The 14,157-nt window shown below is 37.5% G+C and overlaps 2 protein-coding genes across 2 annotated transcripts; one reads left to right on the forward strand and one right to left on the reverse strand.

The window, feature by feature from the left end:
* The first annotated feature begins 4,272 nt into the window (after positions 1 to 4,272).
* Positions 4,273 to 7,026, forward strand: LOC122017064 (probable beta-1,4-xylosyltransferase IRX14). Its single transcript, XM_042574538.1, has 3 exons — positions 4,273 to 5,388; positions 5,483 to 6,022; positions 6,704 to 7,026. The coding sequence occupies exons 1-3, from the start codon at positions 4,592 to 4,594 to the stop codon at positions 6,819 to 6,821; spliced, it is 1,455 nt and encodes a 484-aa protein (XP_042430472.1). The 5' UTR covers positions 4,273 to 4,591; the 3' UTR covers positions 6,822 to 7,026.
* Positions 7,027 to 7,380: 354 nt separating this feature from the next.
* On the reverse strand, positions 7,381 to 11,577 carry LOC122017065 (filament-like plant protein 7). The gene is made up of 6 exons (XM_042574539.1): positions 11,398 to 11,577; positions 10,302 to 10,359; positions 10,032 to 10,164; positions 8,140 to 9,949; positions 7,999 to 8,059; positions 7,381 to 7,929 (listed from the first exon to the last, which is right to left on the reverse strand). Exons 2-6 carry the CDS (start codon positions 10,353 to 10,355, stop codon positions 7,528 to 7,530), a joined length of 2,460 nt encoding a protein of 819 aa, XP_042430473.1. The 5' UTR covers positions 10,356 to 10,359; positions 11,398 to 11,577; the 3' UTR covers positions 7,381 to 7,527.
* Positions 11,578 to 14,157: the final 2,580 nt, after the last annotated feature.

A 14,157-nucleotide genomic window follows, 5' to 3' on the forward strand; every position in this document is an offset into this window, starting at 1 on the left:
GCAACTATATATATATACAACATAAACAACCCCAAGTTAAACAAACCTCTTCATCTCGTAATAAGAAATGATGGTTTATGTGTTTGTCAATATCTTTGTGCCTTTCAAGTTGTTGCACCTGTAAAATAAATTTATCTACAGCTTAAAAATATATACACTACTACATCACCAAAATTGTTAATAAAACTAAAAAAAATTCTTATGAAAACAACTACCAATGTACCAGTTTACTATCTTCACCACGAAATATCATACAGTCATTTGGGCAAACATCCCAAGTGTGGTATGTGAAGCCAAGATGACAATTGAATCAAAAAAATTTGTCAAATTTATACATTTATGACAATTGAATCATTATATAACCGAATAAAAGTTACTTCTTAGATCACAACTAAATATTTACTACACAAATAGCACTTACAAGTACAATTAAATTTAACTAATAAAAGAACAGTACCTTTTCTAGAAGTTCTCTCCAATGTGATAAAGCTCTAACTTCAGAACTGTCAGTATTCAATGCCTACAAATGAAATTGTAAAAAATTAAAAGTGCATCATGACATCAAAGGATTGACCACCCACCTTCAATTGCAATGCAAAAAATCATCACTAGATCTATTTCTTTTCCAACTTCTTGTGTCTGTGAAGTTTTTCCTATAGTAAAACAACACAAGCTTTCCAATCCTAAGAGAAATACTAAAACTACTATTTACCTTCAACTATTGCATGCTAACATTTGGGGTCCGTATCAGGTAGATTCACTTAATGGTTCTCATTATCTCTTAAAAGTATGCTTGCTTTGTTTGGTATATAGTTAGTAGTAATCTTAAAATTGTCGAGTTCTCAAAATTAATCATATTGACCTTTTATCGAACATCTTAATTGCAATAGGATGGGGAACTAAATTTCTTTTCTCTCCCTCACATCCAGTCAAACTAATAAATCAAATCAAAAGCAATAAGAGATATACCATGTAAATTGATTTACTCAGAGACAGATCCAGGAATCAGAGTTAGGAAAGGTTTGACTTGTGTTCACAATTTTAAATCTAGAGTGCAAGAGACAAAAATGAGTGCAACAAATAAAAATTCAAGTGGATAATAAGACATAATAATAATATCAATTATTAGTAATGCTCTTTTGAGATTCTATTTACCTTTTGTATTTCTCTAGCGTAAATTTTAGTTAGATGTAGTTCTCTTCTATCTTCTGTGTTAATATTTTGATCTGAAGAATAATTATTTAGCCAAGAGTATTTTTTTAAAATCAATATAATTTGTTGATAGATAGTTCAAACTTTTCTTCATGATTTTGAAAAGAGCCTAAGTGTTTACGATAGGCAACTACACCACATAAAGCTTATGCAATCACTAGCTGAAGTTGGCTTCAATATGTAAGATCGCATATGTAGTCTATGTTGTCATTTTTGCCGTTTCTGTTGCTACATATGCAAGCATCCAAAAGAAAAACAGACTGTTCTTGTCTGCTCAAACAGTGGCTGAACCAAATCAAATAAAATCAACAAATAATAATATCAATTTAGCTTTTTATTTTTCTTGTAAACAAAAATTCATTTGCAGAATAGTTAAAGATGAATATACTTCTTGTAAATTCTAGAAATCATGAGAAGTGTGTTAAAAAAAATGCACATTGTAGTTCTTCTTGTCGACGACTTGAAAACATGAAGTATAGCTAATAGCTTCATAGTATTTCTTCTAATCAACACTTCACGATATCAACGCTTATAAATTGTGCCAACTTTCCTACATTTTTCTAATACAACTTATATAAAAGCTAAATAGATACAATTGTAAAATAGTTACAAGTAGAAAAGAGGATCGAAACAGATTAAAAAAGCACATACAAGAAAACATCCGATGTTATGACTTATTATCAGACCAGTTAACTAAATTGACATCAAACAATCTATCTCAAATTAGCAACAGTTTGAAAAAAAAATAAAATTGTAATTTGTATTGAAATAATTTGAATGACTTGATTAAATAAAAATAATAGCAGTTGGGCAAAAGAAAGTTATTACAAAGATTTTTTATTTCAAAGCTTGTCTTCATCATAAAAATAATAGCTAGCAAAATACTACAACCGCAAGATCAGTCTCCAACTCATTCTTCTATTCCATATCTCCTATTCTATGTGGGATGCACTGTTAATAAAGGTCAGTATCTTGCTAGGTTGTTATTTTTTATGGGACCTGTGTGGCCAGTTGCCCACACTGGGCTTGGCTAAGCTCCGCCCATGAGTCTACTGCCAACTCATATCGTGTGATGCTTTGGCCGCGGCAATGGCCGTGCTGTGATCTTGGAAAAGCAGCTCCCATGGCCATGTGCACAGCAGGAGCCGCGGCCAAAGCATCGTGCGACATAGCGGCAGGGCAGGAGCAGGGTTGCGAGTTGGTCGCACGAGCAGCAGCAACCGCGCGACGCCGACGGATGCAGTAAGAGAGGAAATCTCAATAGGATGTACGGAGAGAAGAGAAAAACTAAAGAAGTACCTGAGATTTGCCGTCGAGATCGTCATTGCCTCCGTCGCCCTTGTCACCCTCTTCGCTCGCCGTCTTCTGTTTTGTCGCATGAAAGAAAAAGTAAATAAACCTAACCCATCTAAATCCAGATAATAACAAATATAAAATTAATGTTAAAATAAAAAACTTAAAACCTTTAATTATATTAAGGTAACGTATTAACTTAACCCATCTAAATCTAGATAATAACAAATATAAAATTAATGTTAAAATAAAAAACTTAAAACCTTTAATTATATTAAGGTAACGTAGATAATAAACTTATTAAACTAACCCCTTTAAACCCAGATAATAACAAATGTAAATTTAATGTTAAAATAAAAAATTTAACACCTTTAATTATATTAACTAGATATATAATAAACTTATTATTTATTTTAATATATATCGTAGGCCCATCAAAAGATAGTATATTATTAAATATTTAATATATTTTTTTTATAAATTTTAAATTATCAATAATCTAAACATAAATTATAAATTAAAAAAATTTATTAAGTTAAATTTATAGATGTATTTTTCTATGTTATTATATATATATATATATATATATATTCGATCCGTGTCGTGACCGTTCCGTGAAAAGATATCGGAACTAGAATGGTAGAGTCTGTAATGATTATCGTAATCGTTCCGACGAATCATATTCAAGATAATTGGAGACAAATACTTTTTTACCGTCTTATTTGAATGTCTTATATAATTATTTTTTTAACCATCTTTATTAGGTGTCTTATTTAGTTGAATTTGAGACAAAATCTTAAATATTGTCTTAAAATTAATGTCTCCATGTAAAATTTTGAGACATCTATTATTACTGTCTTAATTACTTGACATTTGAGACGAGTTTTGTCACTGTCTTAAAATTTTTATCTCAAAAGCCTAGTTTTCTAGTAGTGCGACTTGCAGTCCTGTCTCTTGGTTATTAAAATTTTGAGTATTTCACATGCAACTTATGAATGAGAATACATACGTCCCACGAGTTGCATTGGTAGTTGGATAAGACTTATCTTCAGAAAGATATGGTTCAATTCTTGAAAGTTATAAAATTACATTCACTTTTGTTAAAGACTTACGCGTTCAAGAACTTAGTGCATCTTGTATATATTTATTAGTTAAGACTTACGCATTCAAACATTTATAGCTCATTTGTTAAAGTCGGCGTTGAAGTCGGTGTCAACGTTAAAGTCTGCATTGACATCGATGTTGACGTCGACGAAGTGCGAGCGTCGGACAGTGCGAGTCGAGCGATGTGAGTGTTTTTCGTCGCGACGCAAAGAATATCTAAAATAATAATTTTTAGAATTAATATAATAAAACAAATATAAAATTGGAATATAATTTTTTTTAATTTTTCCTACCGTTCCTTACACCCCAAATCAGAGCATAAAAAATTCTTTCATTTTATGAATAAAGAAAATTAAAACTTATTTTTTTTATCTTTCTTCTCCCTAACTCACTTCCATAACACACTCTCTTCTTCTTTTCTCACCTCCTCCTAAATAGTACTTAAAAGGCCCACCGGAGTATATATATATATATATATTTTTCTGTTTTTTCCCCTTATTTTACACATGCATATAGTGTTGGAAATTAATTTTCTTAACAAAGTGGATAGAAAATGAATAGCCATATTAATTTTATTGACAAAATTACACAATTATTCATTGATATTATTGACCATCCACTCAAGTAAATGCAACTTCTTCCCCACACCTCCTCCCTCCCTGTCTCCTTCTACCCATAAAGAACCTTCCTTCCATCCTTTTCCTGTTCTTTCACCATCCAAATTCCCTTCTCCTTCTTCTCCACTGCCATCACATCTCAATTACCTCCCTTCCCTTGCAGCCAAAGCATCCCTCCTTCCTTCCTCCCCCGCCATCCTTCCACACTACTCCACCTCCACCACCAACCTCCTCTTCTTCCTCATCTCCGTTCTCACCAATCATCATTGTTCACCTCACTGTTCAGCTCCTTCATCAGCTTCTTCTTCTTCGATTAGACAATCGAGAAGCAGAGTCAAGAAGGAAGGAAGGAAGGAGGAGGAGATATGAAGTTATCTTTGCTCCATAACCAGGCCAACCGACGCCGGCATCAGGAATATTCCGGCGGGGTAGCTTCCCCGCCCGAAAGCGTCCTTCGCTCCCCCTCCCCTGTCTTCTGGATCCTGCTCCACGGCGTCTGCTGCGTCATCAGCCTCGTCCTCGGCTTCCGAGTCTCTCGTCTCGCCTTCTTCCTACTCTTATACTCGCCTTCCTCCACCACCACCACCACTACCGCTTCTGTTTTCAACTCCGTCTCGGCCACCGCCATGACGACAACCACCACCACCACGACGACCACCACCACAACCACCGAGATGGTTGCCCTCTCGCTCGCTTCTCCCCCGCCACCGCCGCCGCCGCCGACGCACGCGACTAGGAGCCGTGTGGGGGTGGGGCGCCACGGGATCCGCGTCCGGCAGTGGGCGCATCCGGACTCGGAGGAGACGATGCGGGCGCACTGGATCATCGAGCGCGTGCAGCGGGAGCAGCGCGCGCAGTACGGAGGCGGCGAAGCCGGCAGTACCCGGCGGCCGATCATCGTCGTCACGCCCACCTACGTCCGCACCTGCCAAATGCTCCACCTCACCGGCCTCCTCCACTCCCTCCTCCTCGTCCCCTTCCCCCTCACCTGGGTCGTCGTCGAGGCTGCTGCCCCCGCCGCCGCCCGCCCCTCCAACGACACCGCCGAGTTCCTCGCCCGCTCCGGCCTCCCCTTCCTCCGCATCCCCTTTCCGGATCCCATGCCGGAAGACTCGCGCTTCCGGCGCCTCGCCGAGTCCCGCATGCGCCTGCTCGCCCTCAGGTTCGACGTTTCCTTCTTCTACCGATCAAAATCAAATCTCGGTTCGTAATTGTAAGTAAAAATTGGATCTTTGTTCGAATTTTTCACGGAACAGAGTGGTGCGTGACCGGAGAATGGACGGGATCGTGGTGTTCGCCGACGACAGTAACGTGCACAGCCCGGAGCTTTTCGACGAGGCACAGAAGGTGAAGTGGATGGGCGCCGTCTCCATGGGAATCCTCATCCACACCGGCCAATCGCCGGCCGACGAGGCCTACAATAACAACGCCTCCCCTGTTCCAATCCAAGGCCCGGCTTGCAACTCCTCCGGCCACTTGGTCGGATGGCACACCTACAACCCCCTTCCCAACACCGGCGCCGCCTTCATCGGCGCCGGAAAGACCGTCTCCCCGGCGAAGATGGAGTGGGCCGGGTTCGTCCTGAACTCGAGGCTGCTATGGCAGGACGTGTCCGGCGGGAAACCCGCTTGGGTGCGGGATCTGGACGAAGTGGGCAAGGACGGTGAAGACGTCGACAGCCCGCTGGCCCTTCTCGACGACGCCTCCTTCGTCGAGCCGCTCGGCAATTGCGGCAAGAAGGTGCTGCTCTGGTGGCTCCGCGCCGAGGCCCGCCATGACAGCAACTTCCCAACTGGGTAAAGCCCACAAACCCCTTTCTTTTTCATTCTCAATTCCACCAACATTTAATAAAGTTTGTGGCATTGATATTACTCAACCTAAATGCAAAATTTAATTTTAAAATATAATTTATTTTAAATATAATTGATTAAATTGGACCACTTTTGTTTAAATTATAGTAGTTTTAACTAATGTTACAATAATTACTCAATTGAGATTGACGGATCCATATAATGACCGTCGTGGTCTCAATCTCAGTCGAGCATAAGTTCAATTGTACATAAATTTTTTACTTAGTCTACTATAGATCATCATCCCGTTTACATCCAAAGTTTAGTCCATCTTTAATTTTTGGATCCGTCCCTGGACTTGCGGCAATTTTGATGTCTCTTTCATACCCAATGTGGTCATGTTTTCTTCAGACACCATCATAACTTTCTTTTCCTACTCTCCTTGCACTTGGATTCCATTACTTCTGACTATGACAAAGCAACAAGCAAAACCATGGTGGCTGTTGGTTTCATGATCATGCATTTTCAGTGCTTGTCTGTGGTATCAAAACTGAAGGTTTCAGAAACTGTTGAAGATGTTTACTCATCATTCTTGATTGTCAAATAAAAAGGCTTTAGTGTTTGAGTTCCGAGTCGGATCTTCGATCGGGTTTTCGGAAGCTTAGGCCTTGCATCTTTTGCATTCAGATGGAGACTAAAGCCAGTTCAGGAAAAGCAGACTAAGTGGATTGATGCACCAAGAAACCAAGATTCAAGGAACAACATGCCGTCGTGGAATCGACATGGCTCGCGGGATCATCAGTAGCTCACATATCCTGACTTCATATAGTCCATGAAGTTTATATCCATACAAAGCACATTAGGGTTGGAGAAGTTCATGACATTACTTCATTTTAGAGTTTGAATGTTATAATTTGCTTTCTTTTTTTTTGCCTTGGAGACAAGAATTGTGGTGTGTCAACTAAGGATTCTATGGAATATTTCATTTACTGCACAAAATTTTTAACAAACTACACTTCATTTTGAACTTCAATCGTGCTAAACCAACTGACAAGAATGCGAGATAAGAATGCTTAAGGGCAAAATATGAAAGAAAAGATTAAAAAAAACATTCATATCTATTCAAAACTAGTGACTACACCTCTGTTTTTTGAATCAATTCCCTCATTCTGGTTGCATTAGCGGATCCAATGAATTTTGTTGATCAAGCATAGTGGATGGAAAGAGGCTGATCTATTTTGAATGCCTAGCCATAACTATTGATCCATAACTAACCAAGAACACCATAGAGCTTTGTGTTTATCTTCTCCAATCTTGTCCAAATGGAAATCTTGGATCACACTCTCATTCAACTCGACATTCTCTAGCCTTCAAATGGAAGATTACACCCCATCAAACATTCCACAATTTAGTCATCAATTTTACATCGAAATGTTAGCTCTTATTGACATCTACAAGAGCTTCACTTGCAACCAAAAAAAGAAAACTCGAACGGAATGACAAGGCTGTCGTTACACCTTGCTCTTTCGTCGTTGCAGTAGAAGCTTTCTCAGAAACCCACCCCTTCCTTTTTGTTTCTTCGGCGCAACCGTAAGCACTCCTTTTTCTGACTTCTCTGGTGACAAATTCATCATACTTCTTGTTGAACCATAAGCTGTGGCTGCCTTTGGCACTTCAGTGCATATGATCTCCTTCGTGTTTGGAGATTCGGGTTCTGTCTGATCCTCTGCTGCTCTCATATGATCAATTAACTGAAGCCGGCGTTTCGATTTCACAGTGGCAGGACTGGATATGACCTTGTCAAATAAAGGTGCATCTCGTGGTGATGCCAATACTTTCAACTGCTTTCCCAAGTTTATGATTGTTTCCTGACAAGCAGCAAGCTTTGCCGAAGCTGCAGCTATATCGCAATCCTGCACGATCATAGAACATTATGTAGCAAGAAAGCAATTTGATAGCAGAATGCATGATAGTATACTCACAGCCTCGATTCGCTTTTCCTCTTGCTGCAAGACAAGCTTCGGAGTTTCCTTTGGCAAAGCACTGGAATGAACATTTCAGAAGGCATTTTCATTACAAGATTTTGTTCAGAATAAAGCTCGAAAATGGAAAATAGTACTCACCTTTCAATCTGAAGCTGCAGGTCAAGACATGTTGCCTCTAATTCCTCGCAGCAATTATTTTTCTCTTCGAGTTCAACTTCAAGGGACAAGAACTTTCCGTGTGCCTCCTTCAGTTCGGCCTTCACAACCGAAAGCTGTGTTCCAAGGTCTTCACTGATCAGTTTTTGGTTTATGATCTCATCTTCAATATGCCCATTGGACTCTTTTGCAGCTGCTAGTTGTAGCTGTAAATCTGAGACATTAGCTTCCAACTCCTGAAGTTGAACCATCAATCTTTCATTCTTAGCATTCGATGTTTTCAGCATCTCCTCCAAATATACGTTGGCCGGAGAATTTTGCTCTACCGAATCAGCTTCTCCATCTCCAGATGGCACATCTAGACCATTTCTGATTCCCTCAACCAATTCAATAAGTTTACGAACTGATTCTTCAAAGTCTGAAGGAGATAGTTGGGTACTACTTTTGCTATCGAAATAAGTTCCCTCACTAGTATAATTGAGTTCACAGAGAGCAACTCTAACATCTTTGAGAATGGCACTGAAACTTTTTTGCGAGATATGATGCTTTTCTAGGATGACCCTCAGAATATCATGAAGCCAACAGGGTTGGTTCTCAAATTGTGACCACCTGATTCGACTCTTGCTTGTCAATTCCCTGATGGGAACAATTTCCCTACCTGTTGCTTCTGATAAATCAAGTCCTGCACGAGAGCTTCTAGTCGTCACACATGAATTATTATCTCCAGAAACTGTTGCAGGTTTCTCCATTTCGATAGAGCCATCCATCAAACTATACTCTGAAGTGGTTGCCTTTCCACTTTTGAAGTGTTCTAGTTCAGAAATTAAAGCCGACGCCCATGATTCGTTGCAGCTGACAGTATCATCACCGGCATCATGCTCTGAAATTGATGAAAGTGGAAGATCATATGGAACAGGGCTGCTTCCACTTGCTAGCTCCGAGCAAGCTTCTCTTTTGGATAATTCTTCGAATTGTTTCTCGACCTGTGACAGCTTTGATGCAGTTTGTGCAAACATGATTTGTGATCCCTGAAGCTCATTGTTTTTCTTGGTCAGTGATTCTTTGAGAATCTTGTTTTCATCTTGGGTGGTGCGCAGTTGATCAACAAGAGAAACAACACCCTTGCTAGATAAATCATAGCAGTCGTCTAAAATCATATCCTTCATATGGAAATCTTCATTCATGGAACTTGACCTTTTCTTTCTTGTTTCTAAAGCTTCAACCTCGATTCGCATTTTAGCTAAAGCTGTTGGCCCCGGAAGTCTCTTCCTGACCATGATACGCAATCTTTGGCACTCTGTTTCTAGCTTAGCAATCTTCTTAATGTTCTCAAGGTGTTGCCTATGAGCAGCAGTTGCCGATCGATGATTGTATTCCCTCTCTTCGTTACGAATCTCAATCTCTTTTTGAAGCATGCACAGCTCGTATCTTAGAGACGCAATGAACTTGTCAGATGAATCAAGTTTTGCCTCTTGATTCGATTTAGACTCACTTAATTCTTCGAGCATATGTTCTTTGGCCTCTATAATTCTTTTCATGTTACCATTTTGGACAACTGACTCAGTGAGCTTCTGATTTGTATCGACTAACCTCTGCTCTAACGATCGAATCTTCTCCTGTTCTCTCGATATCTTCAAGGCGGCATTGTTGACAATGAACTGTTGATCTTCTTTAGCAACTTGTAGCAATTGCAAGCACTCTTTTACTCTTTGTTCGCCAGTTCTCTTCTGAAGTAAAGCATCATCCAGTTGTTGCTTTAAAGAAAGGGCTTCAGCTTCAGCTTTTTGCCATCCTGAAAAATCGACAAAGGTACATTTGTAAAAATATAAAAACAAATAATACATATTTATGTGATGTTAGTGTAAATGCCAAACCTGCAATTGCCTCGTCGGATACTTTTGCTTGCTTTGCCAAAAGATCATCTTTAGAATTGGACTCAATACAAACTGATGATAGTTTCTTCTTTAACTCTTCAAGGGATCTCTCTAAATCTAAAACCCTCTCTTTCTGAACAAAAACATTGTAAACCATCACAAGACCAGTAGCAATGTGCCTCCTCTTGTTCGATCAATAACCGATTAAAGTATGATATCACGGGGAACAAATAAGGGTATATAGACACTTATACAACTATTGGTGATTACCTCAATGTTCTTTAAAGAAGACTTTTTCTTCCAAAGCCATGCCTTGTTATCCATGATCCTAACAAGTTCATAAAAGCATATAGCACTGGTAAGTGAAGAGTCGATGATTGTTTGATAGCATAGCCTTGCATAGAACTCAATGAAGGCATAAGATTCATGTACTCGATCGTAAATAGTTTGAACATGATGATGAATTGAAGACCTAAAGTACACTCTAGCCATCAATGAAAGTTAAGTCTCCTATATCTTGACTCAACATTCAAGAACAAAGGTTGGAGGTGTAAACTCAAGTATTCCCATCTCTAGGGTTTTCTTCTCATGGTGAATTGTCCTACAAATGATGAATTATAGTCAACTTAGCAAGGATTTCTTTTCACTTTGCTGTGATACTTAGCAGTATGCATTCGACTTTTACCTCTAATAACATTATGAAGATTAGTTCCTACTAGAGATTACATTTACAAATTACTCAAAGCAAGCTTGGATCATGCAACCATTAGCACACATGAAAACTTGTAGCAGTGAGGGATTAAATTAAGGGGAAAAAAACACTCTTCTTGGAACTATCAAGACCTGCACAAACTAAGCTGCAAAAAGGTAGGAAGCTTATTTTAGGGTTCCTCATTGCTCTGAGGAGAACAGACATGGTTCTCCAAATCCATCCATGGCACATTTACACTACAAGAAACAGCTTAAACTAAGCTCGAAACAGGTAGAGGACTAATTTAGGGCTCCTCATTGCTCTCCGAAAAACCAATCATGCTTCCCAAAATCCATGCTGGTCACCTTTTCAGCATTAGAAGCAACCTAAACTTAGGGTTCCTCGTTGCTCTGAAAAACCATCCATGCTTCACAAACCCATAGAAGACACCTTTTCTAGAAGAAACAGTCTAAAGTAACCTCTAAACATGAAGGAGATCAATTTATGACTCCACATTACTGGGAAGAACCAAATAAGCTTCCCAAAATCCAAGCATGTCAACGTTATCAGTACAAGAAACAACCTAAGCAAACACTATCAAGAAGAAGATGGGAAAAAGGGAAAAGAATCAAAAATAAGACGAGCAAGACAGAAAGAGCTGGTGAAAACATATACTTTGTGTTGAAAGAGAGGAAAGAGGAAGAGGTTGGTGATGAGTCTGCTGAGTTCAGTTCAGGTCAGGAGCTCCATTTTTTTCAGCATGAGAGAAGAGAGCAAAAGATGGCCGGCATCCAGTAACAGTGGCACAACTGATTGCACAGGCACAGGCACAGGCACAGGGAGGATGGGGAGAAAGAAGGGAAGGTATATTATAGGGCAAAAATTAAAAGAGCTCCGAAATTATGTAAATTGGATTGAATAAATAAAAAATTCAAACAATTAAACGAGTTTGAATTGAAAATTCTATAATATATCAAGTTTAAACTAAGTTTGAATCAAGATAATATCTATTGAAACTAAGTTCAAATCAAACTTCAAATAAGTTCAAACTTATAAAAATTAAATCAAGCCAAATTTAAATAATCATTTCAAAGGTTTAATTTATTTTAGACTTGATTCAGCTTGGCTTAATTATCTTATCAAATAAATTTGAATATCCTGAAGCTCAACTCAACTAGGCTCATTTATAGTTCTACCCACAAATGATGTTCCTGTAATAAATTATATGATCGATTTTATATACGAAATGTAGCATAGTCACTCCATCTATGGACAACTATATTAGGTAAAGTCCCTCATCAAACATATTCCATACAAAAAAAAAAAATGTCCTATTAAATATTTTACCTTTAAATTATCACTTGTCCAATAATATTTATTGTAACAACTAGATTAATATTTACAATTATAATATGTACAAGTTAATTATAGTTGTTATAATGGATACAAGCTAATAAATAGTTAGTACAACTATTGTAAAGTAATTTGATAAAGTTTAAATAGTTTGGACAAAATTAATAAAAGATATTTTGATATAATAGTATTAAGTGACTATGCTAATTTGAAGCGTTCTTTTTTTTTATATATATAATTTGTTATTAGATTATAATTGGACTATATTCCTTATCTTTAATCTTATATTAATGCCATCTTAATTTTTTAGGAAAAAAAAACAAAGAAAGTATAGTTTTGTCTGTTCGATGGGAGTGGGTGGTGACCCAAAGCTGCATGAATTTGTTGTGAAAGCTGCTTCTGCCCGTTGATGCAGAAACCTTTTGGGTTTCGGTGCTTTTTTCCCTTTTATTTATTGTATATTTTATTTTATTTGGTTTACGGCTGGAGCCAACGTTCGACGTAGGATCTGCTGTCTCAGATGGCAGCGAACAGAGTCGCAACGGTTTTCATTGCATTGAGTTCGTGGGACCCGCCAAGTGCCAACTTAGTATTGGACCGTTTGTTTCGGCCGGGGAAAAGAGAGAGCACGTGACACGGCAGGAAAGGGATTGCTTGTCGCGGAAAAAACGCCGGAGCGTGAGGAATGGCTTTTCATTCGCTGGGCCCCGACCACAGCACGTGACAACCATCTCGCTGAGCTACTACATCCACGAGTATTTATTTATTTTTTTAAAAAAAATATTTTATATTTGATATTATAATCTAATTCTTAAATTTTAAAATTAAAATTTAATTGCCATAACTGAAAATTGAAAAAACAAAAAATAATCCAAATATGAATAGTATTCTATTATATCTAATTACCTAGATATTCATACTAAATTATTTTATTATTTAATTAGATTTAAAAAATCTTTATATACGGACATGGAACGCCGAGCATTCAATTAGAATCGAGTTAATAAAACTTATAAACAAACCAAATCATCCAAATTTACCATTAAAATTGAATAAATAATTAAATCTATATAAAATCAATTAATTCTTCAAATTAATCAAATTTATTTTTTTTAAAAAAATCATTTATTGAATCCCTTCTATATAACCTTCAATTGTTATTTTAAAATTGAAAAATGATATATATAAGAAAAAAATCTTTAAAAAGTTTTAAAAGATAGATATATAAAGGATAAGGCTCATTTATGATAGACTATAAATTTATATTTCTATTTTTGAATATTTTCTTAAAATTTATACTCGATTTATAATTAATACAATCGTTAACGAGGGCAGATCCTCTTGGATCACTTTTTACGGTTCAGACGATGGTCTTTTAACATAGATTGATAAAATGAATGGTCCTCATTCATAAAATAGATAGGGATCATTCATCTCTATTAATTCACATCAAAGAACCATTTCTTGAACCGTAAAAAACAGTCTAAAGGATTCGAGCTTACCATTAACTCCCACCTATTGAATTAGACTTTATAATCGACATCATCGAATTGAATAAATTAAAAATCTTTTATCAGTTAATTAAGATTTTGCGGACCCATCTGCCGGACCATTCGAGTTAGAAAATGGGACCCGCAGATATGGCCAATACAAAGTCGGTGTATTCCGATTGGCTGAGGGATGGAAACAAATGAGCAATTAGTCACAGGAGCCCTTGATGTTTAGAAATTTGCCAAAGCAAACATCTCTTTTTCTTGATTTTGTGAAAAATATCATATTAAATTTATAGGTAGTTATTTGTGAAAAAATAATACCCAAGACAACTTTTATTGAAACATACATGGCGGAATTTGTTCGAACCATGATTGATTCTTCCATATTACTCTTTACCTCATAATTGACCCTAAAATATGATGAATGAGATGTCGTTTCTTTCGTAACATAATCATGTCATACTACTTATAATAAATCTTCATGTAGATTAATGGACCCCATCTATGATCTTTGTGGATCGAGCAAGGGCCGATGTAGGGTAGACCGTTAACTTTAATGGTAAGTACTCGATAGAAGAAAATGTGCTCC

The sequence above is a fragment of the Zingiber officinale genome, chromosome 8B, assembly GCF_018446385.1.
Source record: "Zingiber officinale cultivar Zhangliang chromosome 8B, Zo_v1.1, whole genome shotgun sequence".
Taxonomy (NCBI): domain Eukaryota; kingdom Viridiplantae; phylum Streptophyta; class Magnoliopsida; order Zingiberales; family Zingiberaceae; genus Zingiber; species Zingiber officinale.